The 17,144-nt window shown below is 32.1% G+C and overlaps 4 protein-coding genes across 4 annotated transcripts; 2 read left to right on the top strand and 2 right to left on the bottom strand.

Moving 5' to 3' along the window:
- Positions 1 to 207: 207 nt before the first annotated feature.
- Positions 208 to 1,256, bottom strand: LOC113381321 (chromosome-associated kinesin KIF4-like). The gene is made up of 3 exons (XM_026620271.1): positions 1,175 to 1,256; positions 911 to 1,023; positions 208 to 486 (listed from the first exon to the last, which is right to left on the bottom strand). Exons 1-3 carry the CDS (start codon positions 1,254 to 1,256, stop codon positions 208 to 210), a joined length of 474 nt encoding a protein of 157 aa, XP_026476056.1.
- A 1,128-nt stretch (positions 1,257 to 2,384) lies between these two features.
- LOC113381320 lies at positions 2,385 to 6,121 on the top strand. The gene is made up of 2 exons (XM_026620270.1): positions 2,385 to 5,908; positions 6,097 to 6,121. Exons 1-2 carry the CDS (start codon positions 2,385 to 2,387, stop codon positions 6,119 to 6,121), a joined length of 3,549 nt encoding a protein of 1,182 aa, XP_026476055.1.
- Positions 6,122 to 6,427: 306 nt separating this feature from the next.
- Positions 6,428 to 7,476, bottom strand: LOC113381319 (chromosome-associated kinesin KIF4-like). Its single transcript, XM_026620269.1, has 3 exons — positions 7,395 to 7,476; positions 7,131 to 7,243; positions 6,428 to 6,706 (listed from the first exon to the last, which is right to left on the bottom strand). Exons 1-3 carry the CDS (start codon positions 7,474 to 7,476, stop codon positions 6,428 to 6,430), a joined length of 474 nt encoding a protein of 157 aa, XP_026476054.1.
- A 1,128-nt stretch (positions 7,477 to 8,604) lies between these two features.
- LOC113381318 lies at positions 8,605 to 13,698 on the top strand. Its single transcript, XM_026620268.1, has 2 exons — positions 8,605 to 12,173; positions 12,246 to 13,698. The coding sequence occupies exons 1-2, from the start codon at positions 8,605 to 8,607 to the stop codon at positions 13,696 to 13,698; spliced, it is 5,022 nt and encodes a 1,673-aa protein (XP_026476053.1).
- Positions 13,699 to 17,144: the final 3,446 nt, after the last annotated feature.

The raw sequence follows: 17,144 nt of genomic DNA, 5'->3' as shown, positions 1-17,144 counted from the left end.
CGTCAACAGAAGATCCAAAAAAACGCTAACATTACACACGCATAATTTTCGCACAAATGCTTTGTATGTATGGTTTCGAAGCGACAACCATGGTGAACTAAAATAATTTTCAATTCAAAAACCATTATTTTCATTCATCATTACTAGATCCAGTTTTAAATAACAAAAAAATAATACGTAAAGCTTTTTTCTTTTACTGACTATTACTTACTTATCGCTGATTTTTCGCTGTTGTATATGGATAGTGAATATTGCATGACTTCTACTGGATTGACTGTTCATTGCAGTTGCACCTACAGCTCTGCGACGATATCCTCTAACTAAACAATCTAATGTATCTTTTGCATTACGTACTTCAATTTCGGTTAATCCAGGAATTACAATTCTTTTTTGTTGATCTTCTCTGATATCAACTATACTTTGATCTCTATTTGATTTTGATAAAAGATCAAATAATTGTTCTTGATATAATTCCATAAATGATACCTGTAGAACATGAGAAAATACTTTACTGAAGAAATGACTTACTGTTATTATTATGTTTACAATTTCATAAACTATTATGATTTCTAAAAGCAAATTATATTAAATAGCAATCCATATACTCCTAAGGAGTGCAGAACAATTATATTCAACCAAACATATAGAAGTACAAACACAATGCAAAGATTTTGAAAATCTGACATGTTTAATTTCTGACCATTTATGGGTATTCAAATAAACTCTAATTACAGTGTAAAAAGGTTATGGCTTTTAAATTTTAATTCTCATTTAAACCTCATATGCTCCTTAACAATACACTTTAAATTTATTGCTTTAATATTTGGAAAGTAGTTTATATTGATCTAACTTGTAATTGAAAATTATATTGCTCCGTCAGAGTTGAAATTTTTTGAAAAATGTCTTTTACTGCTCTTGGTATAACACCCATCTCCTCGACTGGTCCAACTGAATAAGCCATGCCCATGGAATGAGTTTTTCCGGAGCCAGTCTGACCATAAGCTAATATTGTCACATTGTAGCCTAAAATATATTTTTAGATTGAACAAAATAATAAATAATAAAGTAAAGATACTGAAGATAAAAATAGAATTTGGGATTATAGATGAGAGATAAATTCACCTACACCAAAGTTATGTTATGTCAAAATTAAATTCTAGTAGAAATAAATTGCCCTTAAACAATCCATCAACTACATCAACCCTTAACAGCAGTGTCATAAAATTCAGCTTGCGAAACTTCTGGTGGAAATGCATGGTTGTAAGTAAAAGAAAGATTTTTTATTAAAACTTGAGGTTTATTCGGCAGTGTTTCGAGGCATTTAACATATCTTTTAGAAATTTCGGATTTGACTAAAGGCCTTATCCTTAAAGCCACCTGTACACTAACAGCAGAATCAAATTTTTTCAAAAATCGTTTAAGCAGGTGTAGATCTTATATGAGATATTCTATTTTATTTATGAAGAAAATAATATAGTAAATAATATACTTCATCAATCCTACTTTAAAAAACGATAATAATTTATATCCATATACTCTCCTAAGGAGTGCAGAACAATTATATTCAACCAAACATATAGAAGTACAAACACAATGCAAAGATTTTGAAAATCTGACATGTTTAATTTCTGACCATTTATGGGTATTCAAATAAACTCTAATTACAGTGTAAAAAGGTTATGGCTTTTAAATTTTAATTCTCATTTAAACCTCATATGCTCCTTAACAATTGGATAAAATATAATTAATTATGTTGCCATCTAACGGTGTGCTTTAGAAATAACCAAAATCTGGTAGGGGGGCTTTTGACCCGCCATTTTGAGCTTTTGATTTTATTATTTTTATTTCTGTAAAATATAGTTGTTTAAAATACATGGCTAAGACAACATCGGCGTTTTCATTTAAGTATATTATACATTTTGGTCCATCGACACGGATCCAGTGATTAAAAATTACAGTCCACTCTTTAAAATTAAATATACGCGAGTTCGTCAAAACATAAAGCCAAACAAAGCTCTACGTGAATGAAAACCCGGGAACCTGAGAAGCCGCCATTGAAGCTTGGAAGCGTCGCCTGGAGTTCACTGGAATTGGAACAACTACAACTAAAGATCACAATTGGAAATACAAGTAAGTCCACAATTAGTCTAAAACCATTTCAAAATTGCTTAGTATAATTGTTTGTAAGGTTTAGTCTATGTACGGTATACTTTGTCATTGTGGTTATTTAATAAATCGGGATAGGAATTAGGAACATATTCCTATTATATATCAATACAATTTTCCCATTACATTCAAAAACTACGGATTTAAACAAATTGCGGTAGCAAATTTATATATAAACTATCGTATATTTTACACGTGCGTTTCTTGTAAAATTTAAAATGGCGGACATTGAGACGCTCAAACAACAAAGGGCTCGATTGATAAAATCTATCGCGCTTATTCAGAATTTTATTAATAACTTTCGAGAAGGAGATAGCAAACATGGCTTAATCCTCCGAAAAAAGAAACTAGTTGAGATTCTTCAAAGTTTAGAAGAAAATCAAACTGAATTAGATGTTAGATGTCCAGGAACTTACTCAAAAGAATATGAGGAGTTATTTGATTTACATTTTGAATTGTCAGCTCAAATTGAAGATATTTTAGAAACTAACATTAACGAAAATAAACCAAATATAGATTTAAAACATAGGCAAATTAACATCAAACTTCCAGACATAAATTTACCAAAGTTCAATGGAAATTATTCGGAATGGAATGCATTCATAGATATTTACAATTCACTTATACACAACAACGAGCATTTGTCAGACGTTCAAAAACTTCATTATTTAAAAGGGACACTACAATCACCAGCATCTGACTTAATAACAAATCTTTCTATGACCAATGAAAATTACAACACGGCATATAATTTACTGCAAGATAGATACAACAATAAATACTTAATAATTACATCACATCTACAATCTCTAAATGACATAAAACCTATACTACGAGGTTCACATGAAAATCTACAATCATTTTTGAACCAAGCGAGGCAGCAGACGCAGTCACTAGTAACAATTCACGAAGATGCAGTTTATTGGGACATAATTTTAGTTTTTCAGCTCACAAATAAATTAGATCACCATACTCGTTTAGCTTGGAGTCTATCACAACAAGAAGGAGAGCTGCCAACGTTAAACAAATTTTATAAATTTCTTGAAACCAGGTCGTGTGCGTTGGAAACTGCAACCAAGACTGGTAAGATAGAACATTCCGGAGCAAAAATAAAATCTGTAAATATAGTGTCTCAAGATAATCAGCACAAACCATGTATATATTGTAAATTGAAAGGACATCGTGTATATAATTGCTTTAAATTTAAGAAACTACCAATAACACAAAGACAGGAAATTTTAAGACTTAATCTCCATTGCGAGAAATGTTTAGAACCTGCTCATTCACCAGATGTATGTAAATTCAGTCAGAATTGCAAAATATGCCAGAAGAAACACCACACAATGATGCATGTATATAATGATAATAAAGATTCCACCTCAGAGGAAAAAGTGAGAAGCAGTGAAACTACGCAAAAGGTACTATTTTCACAAGAGTCCAATTCCATAAGCGTTTTGTTAGCCACTGCAATCATCAACATTGAAAACACTCGAGGGGAGCTTTGTGAAGCAAGAGCACTATTGGATAGTGGCTCACAGACCAACCTGGTCACAAAAGATTTAGCAGAAAGACTGCAGCTCCCACAATTTAATTCCCGAAACACTCTGAGTGTACTACAGGGCAAGTCATTAGGAGTATCTAAATCAACTAAAATCAAGATAAATTCAATTAATAGTTCGTATAGCAGATCAATAAACTGTATTGTAATAGATAAAATTACAACAAATTTACCTGCACAAAAAGTTGATGCCAGTGACTGGAAGATTCCAAATAACATAAAATTAGCAGATCCTTCATTTTCAAATCCTGGGCCAGTTGACGTACTAATAGGAGCAGAATTATTCTTTGAAATCATACAGCAAGGTAGTATAAAACTAGGCTATAAACTTCCCATGTTGAAAAACAGCAAGCTTGGATGGATGCTTTCAGGACCATATAAGGAGCCATCGATGCAACCGAGTTATGTAGGATTCATTTCCAATGATCAATTAAATTGCGAAATAACAAAGTTTTGGCAAATCGAAGAAATAGACAGCAGTCCTCCAATGCAGGGTTCGGACAAAATCTGTGAAGACCACTTTTTAAAGACAGTTCACCGACATGAAAATGGAAGATATGAGGTGAGTCTACCATTTATTGAAAATAGAAAGTCAGAACTTGGAGAATCATTCCATCTAGCCAAGTCACGCCTGTTAAACCTGGAAAGACGCTTTAAATCAGATAAAAACCTTTTGAATAAATATGCAGAGTTTATGGAAGAGTATATTCGGTTAGGCCATGCGCAAGAAACCACAGTGATACAACATTCAACTCAAGAAAATCCAGTTTATTATCTTCCACATCACCCCGTTATAAAAGAATATGGTACAACCAAGTTGCGGGTAGTATTTGATGCTTCGGCTAAAACATCTAATAATATATCATTAAATGACATCTTACATACAGGACCTAAGCTACAGCAAGAATTAATATCAATACTAATTAGATTTCGATGCTGGAAGTATGTTTTTATAACAGATATTACAAAAATGTACAGGCAAATAAAAGTTGCTAAAAAAGATCAAGAAGTGCAAAGGATTTTGTGGAGATGTGACCCAAAGGAAGACATTCGTTGTTATAAATTAACAACAGTAACCTATGGCACATCTTCCGCACCCTATTTAGCAATTCGTGTTTTGAATAAACTAGCAGAGGATGAAGAAAGCAGTACACCTGTAGCAGCAGATATTATTAAACAAGACTGCTATGTAGACGATATAATAACAGGAGCAAACTCCATAACAGATCTTCATATTAAATCTGATCAACTTGTGACAATGCTTGGCCGCGGAGGATTTTCTCTACACAAGTGGTCCAGCAATAATCAAGAATTTTTAAACACAATTGCACAAGAAAATCAAGAATTAGAAAATACGTGCTTCATTGATAAAACTGGAATAATTAAAGCATTGGGGTTATTATGGAACCCGACAGAAGACATTTTTAAGGCAACAATTCCATCAGCATTCCAAAGAACTTTCACAAAAAGAGCCATTTTATCAGCCATATCCCAAATCTTCGACCCAATGGGACTTATAGCCCCAGTCGTAGTCAAGGCGAAGATGATAATGCAAAAGATATGGAAACAGAAGACTGATTGGGATGAAGAAGTTCCAGCAACAATTAAAGAAGAGTGGAAAACCCTTCAAAATCAGTTCACTCTTCTAAAAGAAATAAAGATTCAACGGTATATGTTCAACCAAGAACCAATAAAACAAATTGAGTGCCATGGATTCGCTGATGCATCAATGGCAGCATATGGAGCATGCATCTATGTTCGGGCAATATATAACAATAATTCTATATCATCAAGGCTATTAACTGCCAAATCAAAAGTAGCACCAATCAAGAATGTGACTCTGCCACGACTAGAACTATGCGCAGCATTACTATTAGCTAGACTTTATAAGCACATAAGTAAGGTAATCAATATACATTTTGACAAAACGTTCATGTGGAGTGATTCGACCATTGTTTTGGGATGGTTAAAAACTGATCCCAGCAAGCTAAAAATGTTTGTTAGCAACAGAGTGCAGGAGATTCAGGAAACAACATCCGGAATAATATGGAGTCATGTATCTTCACAGGACAACGCAGCAGACATAGTTTCGAGAGGAGCCACTCCTCAGGAAATAATTAATAATAGCTTATGGTGGTTTGGTCCAACATGGTTGTTATCAAATTCAGAATGGCCCACCAATAAGTATGAAGAGAATTTTATAATAAATAAACTCATCTAACATAAAAAAAATTATGGTTTCGGCGGAAAATGGGAAAAACTAGATTTTTGCACCTTTGACCTTGAATAAAAAAAATCGCAGATGTCGGATCGTTGGGGACTTTTGACATTTCATTTGTAATGGCCTATTTAACATCTGTACCAAATTTCAGCTCTATGCGAATTGTTCCTAACTGAAAACTTAATTTGACTGGGCTATAATCAATGCTAGTCCTTACCAAATTACATACAATGGCATTTGAAGTTATGAAATCAGTTCAATCGTTTTTGTGAAAACGTCAACAGAAGATCCAAAAAAACGCTAACATTACACACGCATAATTTTCGCACAAATGCTTTGTATGTATGGTTTCGAAGCGACAACCATGGTGAACTAAAATAATTTTCAATTCAAAAACCATTATTTTCATTCATCATTACTAGATCCAGTTTTAAATAACAAAAAAATAATACGTAAAGCTTTTTTCTTTTACTGACTATTACTTACTTATCGCTGATTTTTCGCTGTTGTATATGGATAGTGAATATTGCATGACTTCTACTGGATTGACTGTTCATTGCAGTTGCACCTACAGCTCTGCGACGATATCCTCTAACTAAACAATCTAATGTATCTTTTGCATTACGTACTTCAATTTCGGTTAATCCAGGAATTACAATTCTTTTTTGTTGATCTTCTCTGATATCAACTATACTTTGATCTCTATTTGATTTTGATAAAAGATCAAATAATTGTTCTTGATATAATTCCATAAATGATACCTGTAGAACATGAGAAAATACTTTACTGAAGAAATGACTTACTGTTATTATTATGTTTACAATTTCATAAACTATTATGATTTCTAAAAGCAAATTATATTAAATAGCAATCCATATACTCCTAAGGAGTGCAGAACAATTATATTCAACCAAACATATAGAAGTACAAACACAATGCAAAGATTTTGAAAATCTGACATGTTTAATTTCTGACCATTTATGGGTATTCAAATAAACTCTAATTACAGTGTAAAAAGGTTATGGCTTTTAAATTTTAATTCTCATTTAAACCTCATATGCTCCTTAACAATACACTTTAAATTTATTGCTTTAATATTTGGAAAGTAGTTTATATTGATCTAACTTGTAATTGAAAATTATATTGCTCCGTCAGAGTTGAAATTTTTTGAAAAATGTCTTTTACTGCTCTTGGTATAACACCCATCTCCTCGACTGGTCCAACTGAATAAGCCATGCCCATGGAATGAGTTTTTCCGGAGCCAGTCTGACCATAAGCTAATATTGTCACATTGTAGCCTAAAATATATTTTTAGATTGAACAAAATAATAAATAATAAAGTAAAGATACTGAAGATAAAAATAGAATTTGGGATTATAGATGAGAGATAAATTCACCTACACCAAAGTTATGTTATGTCAAAATTAAATTCTAGTAGAAATAAATTGCCCTTAAACAATCCATCAACTACATCAACCCTTAACAGCAGTGTCATAAAATTCAGCTTGCGAAACTTCTGGTGGAAATGCATGGTTGTAAGTAAAAGAAAGATTTTTTATTAAAACTTGAGGTTTATTCGGCAGTGTTTCGAGGCATTTAACATATCTTTTAGAAATTTCGGATTTGACTAAAGGCCTTATCCTTAAAGCCACCTGTACACTAACAGCAGAATCAAATTTTTTCAAAAATCGTTTAAGCAGGTGTAGATCTTATATGAGATATTCTATTTTATTTATGAAGAAAATAATATAGTAAATAATATACTTCATCAATCCTACTTTAAAAAACGATAATAATTTATATCCATATACTCTCCTAAGGAGTGCAGAACAATTATATTCAACCAAACATATAGAAGTACAAACACAATGCAAAGATTTTGAAAATCTGACATGTTTAATTTCTGACCATTTATGGGTATTCAAATAAACTCTAATTACAGTGTAAAAAGGTTATGGCTTTTAAATTTTAATTCTCATTTAAACCTCATATGCTCCTTAACAATTGGATAAAATATAATTAATTATGTTGCCATCTAACGGTGTGCTTTAGAAATAACCAAAATCTGGTAGGGGGGCTTTTGACCCGCCATTTTGAGCTTTTGATTTTATTATTTTTATTTCTGTAAAATATAGTTGTTTAAAATACATGGCTAAGACAACATCGGCGTTTTCATTTAAGTATATTATACATTTTGGTCCATCGACACGGATCCAGTGATTAAAAATTACAGTCCACTCTTTAAAATTAAATATACGCGAGTTCGTCAAAACATAAAGCCAAACAAAGCTCTACGTGAATGAAAACCCGGGAACCTGAGAAGCCGCCATTGAAGCTTGGAAGCGTCGCCTGGAGTTCACTGGAATTGGAACAACTACAACTAAAGATCACAATTGGAAATACAAGTAAGTCCACAATTAGTCTAAAACCATTTCAAAATTGCTTAGTATAATTGTTTGTAAGGTTTAGTCTATGTACGGTATACTTTGTCATTGTGGTTATTTAATAAATCGGGATAGGAATTAGGAACATATTCCTATTATATATCAATACAATTTTCCCATTACATTCAAAAACTACGGATTTAAACAAATTGCGGTAGCAAATTTATATATAAACTATCGTATATTTTACACGTGCGTTTCTTGTAAAATTTAAAATGGCGGACATTGAGACGCTCAAACAACAAAGGGCTCGATTGATAAAATCTATCGCGCTTATTCAGAATTTTATTAATAACTTTCGAGAAGGAGATAGCAAACATGGCTTAATCCTCCGAAAAAAGAAACTAGTTGAGATTCTTCAAAGTTTAGAAGAAAATCAAACTGAATTAGATGTTAGATGTCCAGGAACTTACTCAAAAGAATATGAGGAGTTATTTGATTTACATTTTGAATTGTCAGCTCAAATTGAAGATATTTTAGAAACTAACATTAACGAAAATAAACCAAATATAGATTTAAAACATAGGCAAATTAACATCAAACTTCCAGACATAAATTTACCAAAGTTCAATGGAAATTATTCGGAATGGAATGCATTCATAGATATTTACAATTCACTTATACACAACAACGAGCATTTGTCAGACGTTCAAAAACTTCATTATTTAAAAGGGACACTACAATCACCAGCATCTGACTTAATAACAAATCTTTCTATGACCAATGAAAATTACAACACGGCATATAATTTACTGCAAGATAGATACAACAATAAATACTTAATAATTACATCACATCTACAATCTCTAAATGACATAAAACCTATACTACGAGGTTCACATGAAAATCTACAATCATTTTTGAACCAAGCGAGGCAGCAGACGCAGTCACTAGTAACAATTCACGAAGATGCAGTTTATTGGGACATAATTTTAGTTTTTCAGCTCACAAATAAATTAGATCACCATACTCGTTTAGCTTGGAGTCTATCACAACAAGAAGGAGAGCTGCCAACGTTAAACAAATTTTATAAATTTCTTGAAACCAGGTCGTGTGCGTTGGAAACTGCAACCAAGACTGGTAAGATAGAACATTCCGGAGCAAAAATAAAATCTGTAAATATAGTGTCTCAAGATAATCAGCACAAACCATGTATATATTGTAAATTGAAAGGACATCGTGTATATAATTGCTTTAAATTTAAGAAACTACCAATAACACAAAGACAGGAAATTTTAAGACTTAATCTCCATTGCGAGAAATGTTTAGAACCTGCTCATTCACCAGATGTATGTAAATTCAGTCAGAATTGCAAAATATGCCAGAAGAAACACCACACAATGATGCATGTATATAATGATAATAAAGATTCCACCTCAGAGGAAAAAGTGAGAAGCAGTGAAACTACGCAAAAGGTACTATTTTCACAAGAGTCCAATTCCATAAGCGTTTTGTTAGCCACTGCAATCATCAACATTGAAAACACTCGAGGGGAGCTTTGTGAAGCAAGAGCACTATTGGATAGTGGCTCACAGACCAACCTGGTCACAAAAGATTTAGCAGAAAGACTGCAGCTCCCACAATTTAATTCCCGAAACACTCTGAGTGTACTACAGGGCAAGTCATTAGGAGTATCTAAATCAACTAAAATCAAGATAAATTCAATTAATAGTTCGTATAGCAGATCAATAAACTGTATTGTAATAGATAAAATTACAACAAATTTACCTGCACAAAAAATTGATGCCAGTGACTGGAAGATTCCAAATAACATAAAATTAGCAGATCCTTCATTTTCAAATCCTGGGCCAGTTGACGTACTAATAGGAGCAGAATTATTCTTTGAAATCATACAGCAAGGTAGTATAAAACTAGGCTATAAACTTCCCATGTTGAAAAACAGCAAGCTTGGATGGATGCTTTCAGGACCATATAAGGAGCCATCGATGCAACCGAGTTATGTAGGATTCATTTCCAATGATCAATTAAATTGCGAAATAACAAAGTTTTGGCAAATCGAAGAAATAGACAGCAGTCCTCCAATGCAGGGTTCGGACAAAATCTGTGAAGACCACTTTTTAAAGACAGTTCACCGACATGAAAATGGAAGATATGAGGTGAGTCTACCATTTATTGAAAATAGAAAGTCAGAACTTGGAGAATCATTCCATCTAGCCAAGTCACGCCTGTTAAACCTGGAAAGACGCTTTAAATCAGATAAAAACCTTTTGAATAAATATGCAGAGTTTATGGAAGAGTATATTCGGTTAGGCCATGCGCAAGAAACCACAGTGATACAACATTCAACTCAAGAAAATCCAGTTTATTATCTTCCACATCACCCCGTTATAAAAGAATATGGTACAACCAAGTTGCGGGTAGTATTTGATGCTTCGGCTAAAACATCTAATAATATATCATTAAATGACATCTTACATACAGGACCTAAGCTACAGCAAGAATTAATATCAATACTAATTAGATTTCGATGCTGGAAGTATGTTTTTATAACAGATATTACAAAAATGTACAGGCAAATAAAAGTTGCTAAAAAAGATCAAGAAGTGCAAAGGATTTTGTGGAGATGTGACCCAAAGGAAGACATTCGTTGTTATAAATTAACAACAGTAACCTATGGCACATCTTCCGCACCCTATTTAGCAATTCGTGTTTTGAATAAACTAGCAGAGGATGAAGAAAGCAGTACACCTGTAGCAGCAGATATTATTAAACAAGACTGCTATGTAGACGATATAATAACAGGAGCAAACTCCATAACAGATCTTCATATTAAATCTGATCAACTTGTGACAATGCTTGGCCGCGGAGGATTTTCTCTACACAAGTGGTCCAGCAATAATCAAGAATTTTTAAACACAATTGCACAAGAAAATCAAGAATTAGAAAATACGTGCTTCATTGATAAAACTGGAATAATTAAAGCATTGGGGTTATTATGGAACCCGACAGAAGACATTTTTAAGGCAACAATTCCATCAGCATTCCAAAGAACTTTCACAAAAAGAGCCATTTTATCAGCCATATCCCAAATCTTCGACCCAATGGGACTTATAGCCCCAGTCGTAGTCAAGGCGAAGATGATAATGCAAAAGATATGGAAACAGAAGACTGATTGGGATGAAGAAGTTCCAGCAACAATTAAAGAAGAGTGGAAAACCCTTCAAAATCAGTTCACTCTTCTAAAAGAAATAAAGATTCAACGGTATATGTTCAACCAAGAACCAATAAAACAAATTGAGTGCCATGGATTCGCTGATGCATCAATGGCAGCATATGGAGCATGCATCTATGTTCGGGCAATATATAACAATAATTCTATATCATCAAGGCTATTAACTGCCAAATCAAAAGTAGCACCAATCAAGAATGTGACTCTGCCACGACTAGAACTATGCGCAGCATTACTATTAGCTAGACTTTATAAGCACATAAGTAAGGTAATCAATATACATTTTGACAAAACGTTCATGTGGAGTGATTCGACCATTGTTTTGGGATGGTTAAAAACTGATCCCAGCAAGCTAAAAATGTTTGTTAGCAACAGAGTGCAGGAGATTCAGGAAACAACATCCGGAATAATATGGAGTCATGTATCTTCACAGGACAACGCAGCAGACATAGTTTCGAGAGGAGCCACTCCTCAGGAAATAATTAATAATAGCTTATGGTGGTTTGGTCCAACATGGTTGTTATCAAATTCAGAATGGCCCACCAATAAGTATGAAGAAGTGCCAGTAGAAGATATGCCAGAACTAAAAGTGCTGCAAATAAACCAGTCCAATATAAAATCAGAAAAAATATACTCAAAATATTCAAGTTTTAATAAATTAATTAGGGTAATTGCATACTGTTTGAGATTTAACTTAAAATTAAAATATCGTCATAATAAAGATACATTAACTTTGAGCACCAGAGAATTAGATTATGCTCACAATGCGATAATCAAATTAGCACAAAGAGAAGAGTTTAATAAAATTATTCATGAATTAGAAAGTAATAAGTACACAGGATTGAACACAAGTTCAGAATTAAAAGGTTTATACCCATTTATTGATTCTGAAGGAATATTGAGAGTGAGTGGTAGAATAGACCAGTCAGATCTTACATTTTCACATAAACATCCGATAATATTACCTAAAGGACATCGGATTACATATTTAATAATAAAACAAGAACATGAGCGATTACTTCATGCAGGTACTCAGGCAGTATTGATGAACATAAGAAGAAAATACTGGCCAATAAATGCAAGAAATCAAATTAAGGGTATCATTAGAGAATGCATCAAATGCAAAAGATTTCGAGCTGAGCAATCACAACAATTAATGGGATCGTTACCCAGAGATAGGGTTATACGTCAACGACCATTTTTGTCAGTTGGAATTGATTATGCAGGACCTGTTCTAATACGATCTAGTCGTTTAAGAAAGGCTCCTAAAACTAAAGCATATATTGTCATCTACATATGTATGACAACAAAAGCTATACATTTGGATTTGGTTACAGAGCTCTCAACAAAATCATTTTTGGCTTCATTAAAGCGTTTTGTTTCACGCAGAGGTGTATGTTCTACAATCCATAGTGACAATGGAACAAACTTTGTTGGAGCTAGTAGACAATTAAATGAACTGTATAAATTTTTTAAACTAGAAATCAACAGAAAAAACATTATTGAATGTGTAGCAAATATGGGTATCACATGGAAATTTATACCTTCCCATGCTCCACACTTTGGAGGCCTCTGGGAAAGTAATATCAAATCTATGAAACATTACTTACATAGAGTTATAGGATCCACATGTTTGACCTATGAAGAATATTTGACTTTATTAATACAGGTGGAAGCCATATTAAATTCCAGACCATTAATCTCTTTAAGCGATGACAGTACCGATACTATATATTTAAGTCCCAGTCATTTTTTAATTGGAGACCTTATGACTGCCATCCCTGAACCAATAAATGACAAAGTTATTACCAATAGATTAAGCATACACAAGCAAATTACAGCAATGCGAGATCGGTTTTGGCTTTTGTGGTCAAAGGCCTATCTCTCAGAACTACAAAGACGTACAAAATGGAGTTCGGGCACCAGCAATCTAGAAGTGGGCACAGTAGTACTAATTCAGGAAGACCATGTACCACCAATAAACTGGCCATTAGGACGAGTAACCCATGTACATCCAGGCAAAGATGGCAAAGTTCGAGTTGCAACTGTGAGGACTATGAAGGGCTCTTATATGCGACCAATTGTAAAACTAACGCCATTAGTTATGAAGGAAGCTTGAAAATATATTTGTGTATGAAATATCTTAAGTTTTGTTATATAATGTTCATATAAATATTTAGTAATAGGGATTAAAAAATTTATGATACTTATCCTTAGGATTAAAATTTCCATTTAGAAATCTTTTAGTATATCATGTTAGATTTAGTTATCCATAAGACCATATTCATTTACAATTTTGAACCTTATACTGTTATCATGTTATATTATATTATTATCTTTATTATTCATGCATATTAGGTTTAAGAACTCATGTCACATATTATTATATTATCTAGGTTATATGTCATGTCATTTCTTTTCGCAATTCATAGGTTATATCTTAATATATCTTCGGGTTGTATTCTTTAATAAACTTTACAAATTGTTGTAATGATGGATGCATACGCATCGGGCGGGAATATGGATAAAATATAATTAATTATGTTGCCATCTAACGGTGTGCTTTAGAAATAACCAAAATCTGGTAGGGGGGCTTTTGACCCGCCATTTTGAGCTTTTGATTTTGTTATTTTTATTTCTGTAAAATATAGTTGTTTAAAATACATGGCTAAGACAACATCGGCGTTTTCATTTAAGTATATTATACAACAATACACTTTAAATTTATTGCTTTAATATTTGGAAAGTAGTTTATATTGATCTAACTTGTAATTGAAAATTATATTGCTCCGTCAGAGTTGAAATTTTTTGAAAAATGTCTTTTACTGCTCTTGGTATAACACCCATCTCCTCGACTGGTCCAACTGAATAAGCCATGCCCATGGAATGAGTTTTTCCGGAGCCAGTCTGACCATAAGCTAATATTGTCAGATTGTAGCCTAAAATATATTTTTAGATTGAACAAAATAATAAATAATAAAGTAAAGATACTGAAGATAAAAATAGAATTTGGGATTATAGATGAGAGATAAATTCACCTACACCAAAGTTATGTTATGTCAAAATTAAATTCTAGTAGAAATAAATTGCCCTTAAACAATCCATCAACTACATCAACCCTTAACAGCAGTGTCATAAAATTCAGCTTGCGAAACTTCTGGTGGAAATGCATGGTTGTAAGTAAAAGAAAGATTTTTTATTAAAACTTGAGGTTTATTCGGCAGTGTTTCGAGGCATTTAACATATCTTTTAGAAATTTCGGATTTGACTAAAGGCCTTATCCTTAAAGCCACCTGTACACTAACAGCAGAATCAAATTTTTTCAAAAATCGTTTGAGCAGGTGTAGATCTTATATGAGATATTCTATTTTATTTATGAAGAAAATAATATAGTAAATAATATACTTCATCAATCCTACTTTAAAAAACGATAATAATTTATATCCATATACTCTCCTAAGGAGTGCAGAACAATTATATTCAACCAAACATATAGAAGTACAAACACAATGCAAAGATTTTGAAAATCTGACATGTTTAATTTCTGACCATTTATGGGTATTCAAATAAACTCTAATTACAGTGTAAAAAGGTTATGGCTTTTAAATTTTAATTCTCATTTAAACCTCATATGCTCCTTAACAATACACTTTAAATTTATTGTTAATCACACTGTAATTTTCTTTTCGTATATTCAGTTTTATTTAAAAAATTATGTGACGAATTTACCGAGTATGTAATGAATTTTAATAGATGAAGAAACATTATTATCATTATTGAATGTTAAATTATATTAAAAACTTACAAATCAATCTTGAGTCGTCATTTCAAATATGCAAGACAAACGAATATGAAATTATGAAATTGCAAATTGTATTCATTTGATTCTTCAATATTTAAAATAATATTAACTCTACTCAATTGTGCAAATAAAGAATTCATTATGCATTTGTAATTTCAATAAACAGTTACACCTTGCACAGGTTTTATTTTACGAGAAGCACAAAAGCTCATTATATGTATTATTGATTTATGAATTTTTAACAAAATTAATCATACTGATAAAAATAATTCAATTCCTTTAAGTTGCATCATAACTTTTTATAATTTTCGCAATTTAATCAAAATTATTAGACTGTACACAGTCTCTATATTGGAAACAAACAGATTTGCTCTGAAACTAAATAAATTGATTTTTCTAGTGATTCAAATTTGTCATCGGATTCCAAATGTTCTAACTTTCCTCGAAGTCTGAAACTACACCTTGTGTTTGCATTGAATTGCTTTTCTAACATGATGTACTATAAAATCTAATCACATCATTCGGAATACTGCCAAAAGTTTCTTCTTTGTCCATATTCTCAAATACTTTTAAATTTCACAATGAAAAATTTAGTTATACATATGAATAAAATCAAAGCTAATGAAAAAAAAATTATACGAAACAATTCTTATATACTACATACTTGTATAGATAATTTCATCGTCCTTTTGAATATTTTGAGTCATTTACTAATATTAGCATAAAATTAATGAAATATGGTATTCAGTTGTAGATCTTGACATTTGTAGCACCTCTTTATTGATAAGAACATTAGATATTTTGATTTAAACGAAGACCTTTGTAATATTTATAGTATATTATTTGCCTTATATAGTATTGTGTTGTTGCATTGTCGAATTATCCACAGCAGATATATTATAGACAGATGACTTGTGTTGCTTGTATATGTTATGCAGCTATAAAAGTACCAAGTAAGTTATATTCAACATACTGAAAATGTTTGTGACCACCACACTTCTAATTCATACTTGTCTCAAATTTTTCTGCTCCTGCCTCTGCTGAGTAAAATGATAAATGAATGAATTGATAGCCAGATATATTACAATGAAGATATCTTGCAAATACAATGTCTACGTATTGTTTGTAGAATGCCATATCAAAGTCATCATCAACTACGTTAAATGATCTTGATTAAGTTTCTAGCCTCTTGAGAATAATTCATGCATTTGTTCTATAAATTATGCAAAGTTTGTGTGCTCTCTTGTTGATAATGTAGATGATTTGGATCCACTAATTGCTAATTAGATGTGTATATTTGTACCATACTATATTAGCCATTATTTTTAGAAACTTGTTGACAACGAAGATCATTTCGATCCATCAATTGATAATTGGATGTGATAATACAATATATGCACCATACTGTAGTAGGGAATTCTTTTGTATCTCGCTGACGACGAAGATCATTTCGATCCATCAATTGATATTTGGATGTGTTAATACAGTATTTGTACCATATTACAGTAGCAAATACTTTTGTAACTTGCTGACAACGAAAATTAATTCGATCCATAAATGGCTAATTGGTTGTTTTAGTGACTACTTTTGAAACTTGTTGACAACGAAGATAATTTGGAGCCATCAAATTGCCAATTGAATGTGATAACACAATATATGCAGCATATACTATCAGTACAATATTTTCTCTTTACTAATGTTTCTTCTCACACAAACTCGATCTTTAATTATGTTTTGTGCTTTATCACTATTTCTGTTTCTTG

The sequence above is a fragment of the Ctenocephalides felis genome, unplaced genomic scaffold (assembly GCF_003426905.1).
Source record: "Ctenocephalides felis isolate EL2017-DRISC unplaced genomic scaffold, ASM342690v1 CF-g0.4_SCAFFOLD_02808, whole genome shotgun sequence".
Classification (NCBI taxonomy): Eukaryota; Metazoa; Arthropoda; class Insecta; order Siphonaptera; family Pulicidae; genus Ctenocephalides; species Ctenocephalides felis.
This window is presented reverse-complemented; position numbering and strand designations above follow the sequence as displayed.

Bases quoted from the DNA above. Each gene is read 5' to 3' on its own strand.
- LOC113381320 (XM_026620270.1), top strand. From the start codon at position 2,385: ATGGCGGACATTGAGACGCTCAAACAACAAAGGGCTCGATTGATAAAA. The intron at 5,909-6,096 runs GTATGAAGAGAA...ACCAAATTTCAG, and splicing joins TCAGAATGGCCCACCAATAA to CTCTATGCGAATTGTTCCTA.
- LOC113381319 (XM_026620269.1), bottom strand. From the start codon at position 7,476: ATGCATTTCCACCAGAAGTTTCGCAAGCTGAATTTTATGACACTGCTG. The intron at 7,244-7,394 runs GCAATTTATTTC...AATATATTTTAG, and splicing joins AGTTGATGGATTGTTTAAGG to GCTACAATGTGACAATATTA. The intron at 6,707-7,130 runs GTAAAAGACATT...CATGTTCTACAG, and splicing joins TGGGTGTTATACCAAGAGCA to GTATCATTTATGGAATTATA.
- LOC113381321 (XM_026620271.1), bottom strand. From the start codon at position 1,256: ATGCATTTCCACCAGAAGTTTCGCAAGCTGAATTTTATGACACTGCTG. The intron at 1,024-1,174 runs GCAATTTATTTC...AATATATTTTAG, and splicing joins AGTTGATGGATTGTTTAAGG to GCTACAATGTGACAATATTA. The intron at 487-910 runs GTAAAAGACATT...CATGTTCTACAG, and splicing joins TGGGTGTTATACCAAGAGCA to GTATCATTTATGGAATTATA.
- LOC113381318 (XM_026620268.1), top strand. From the start codon at position 8,605: ATGGCGGACATTGAGACGCTCAAACAACAAAGGGCTCGATTGATAAAA. The intron at 12,174-12,245 runs GCAAATAAACCA...TAAATTAATTAG, and splicing joins ATGCCAGAACTAAAAGTGCT to GGTAATTGCATACTGTTTGA.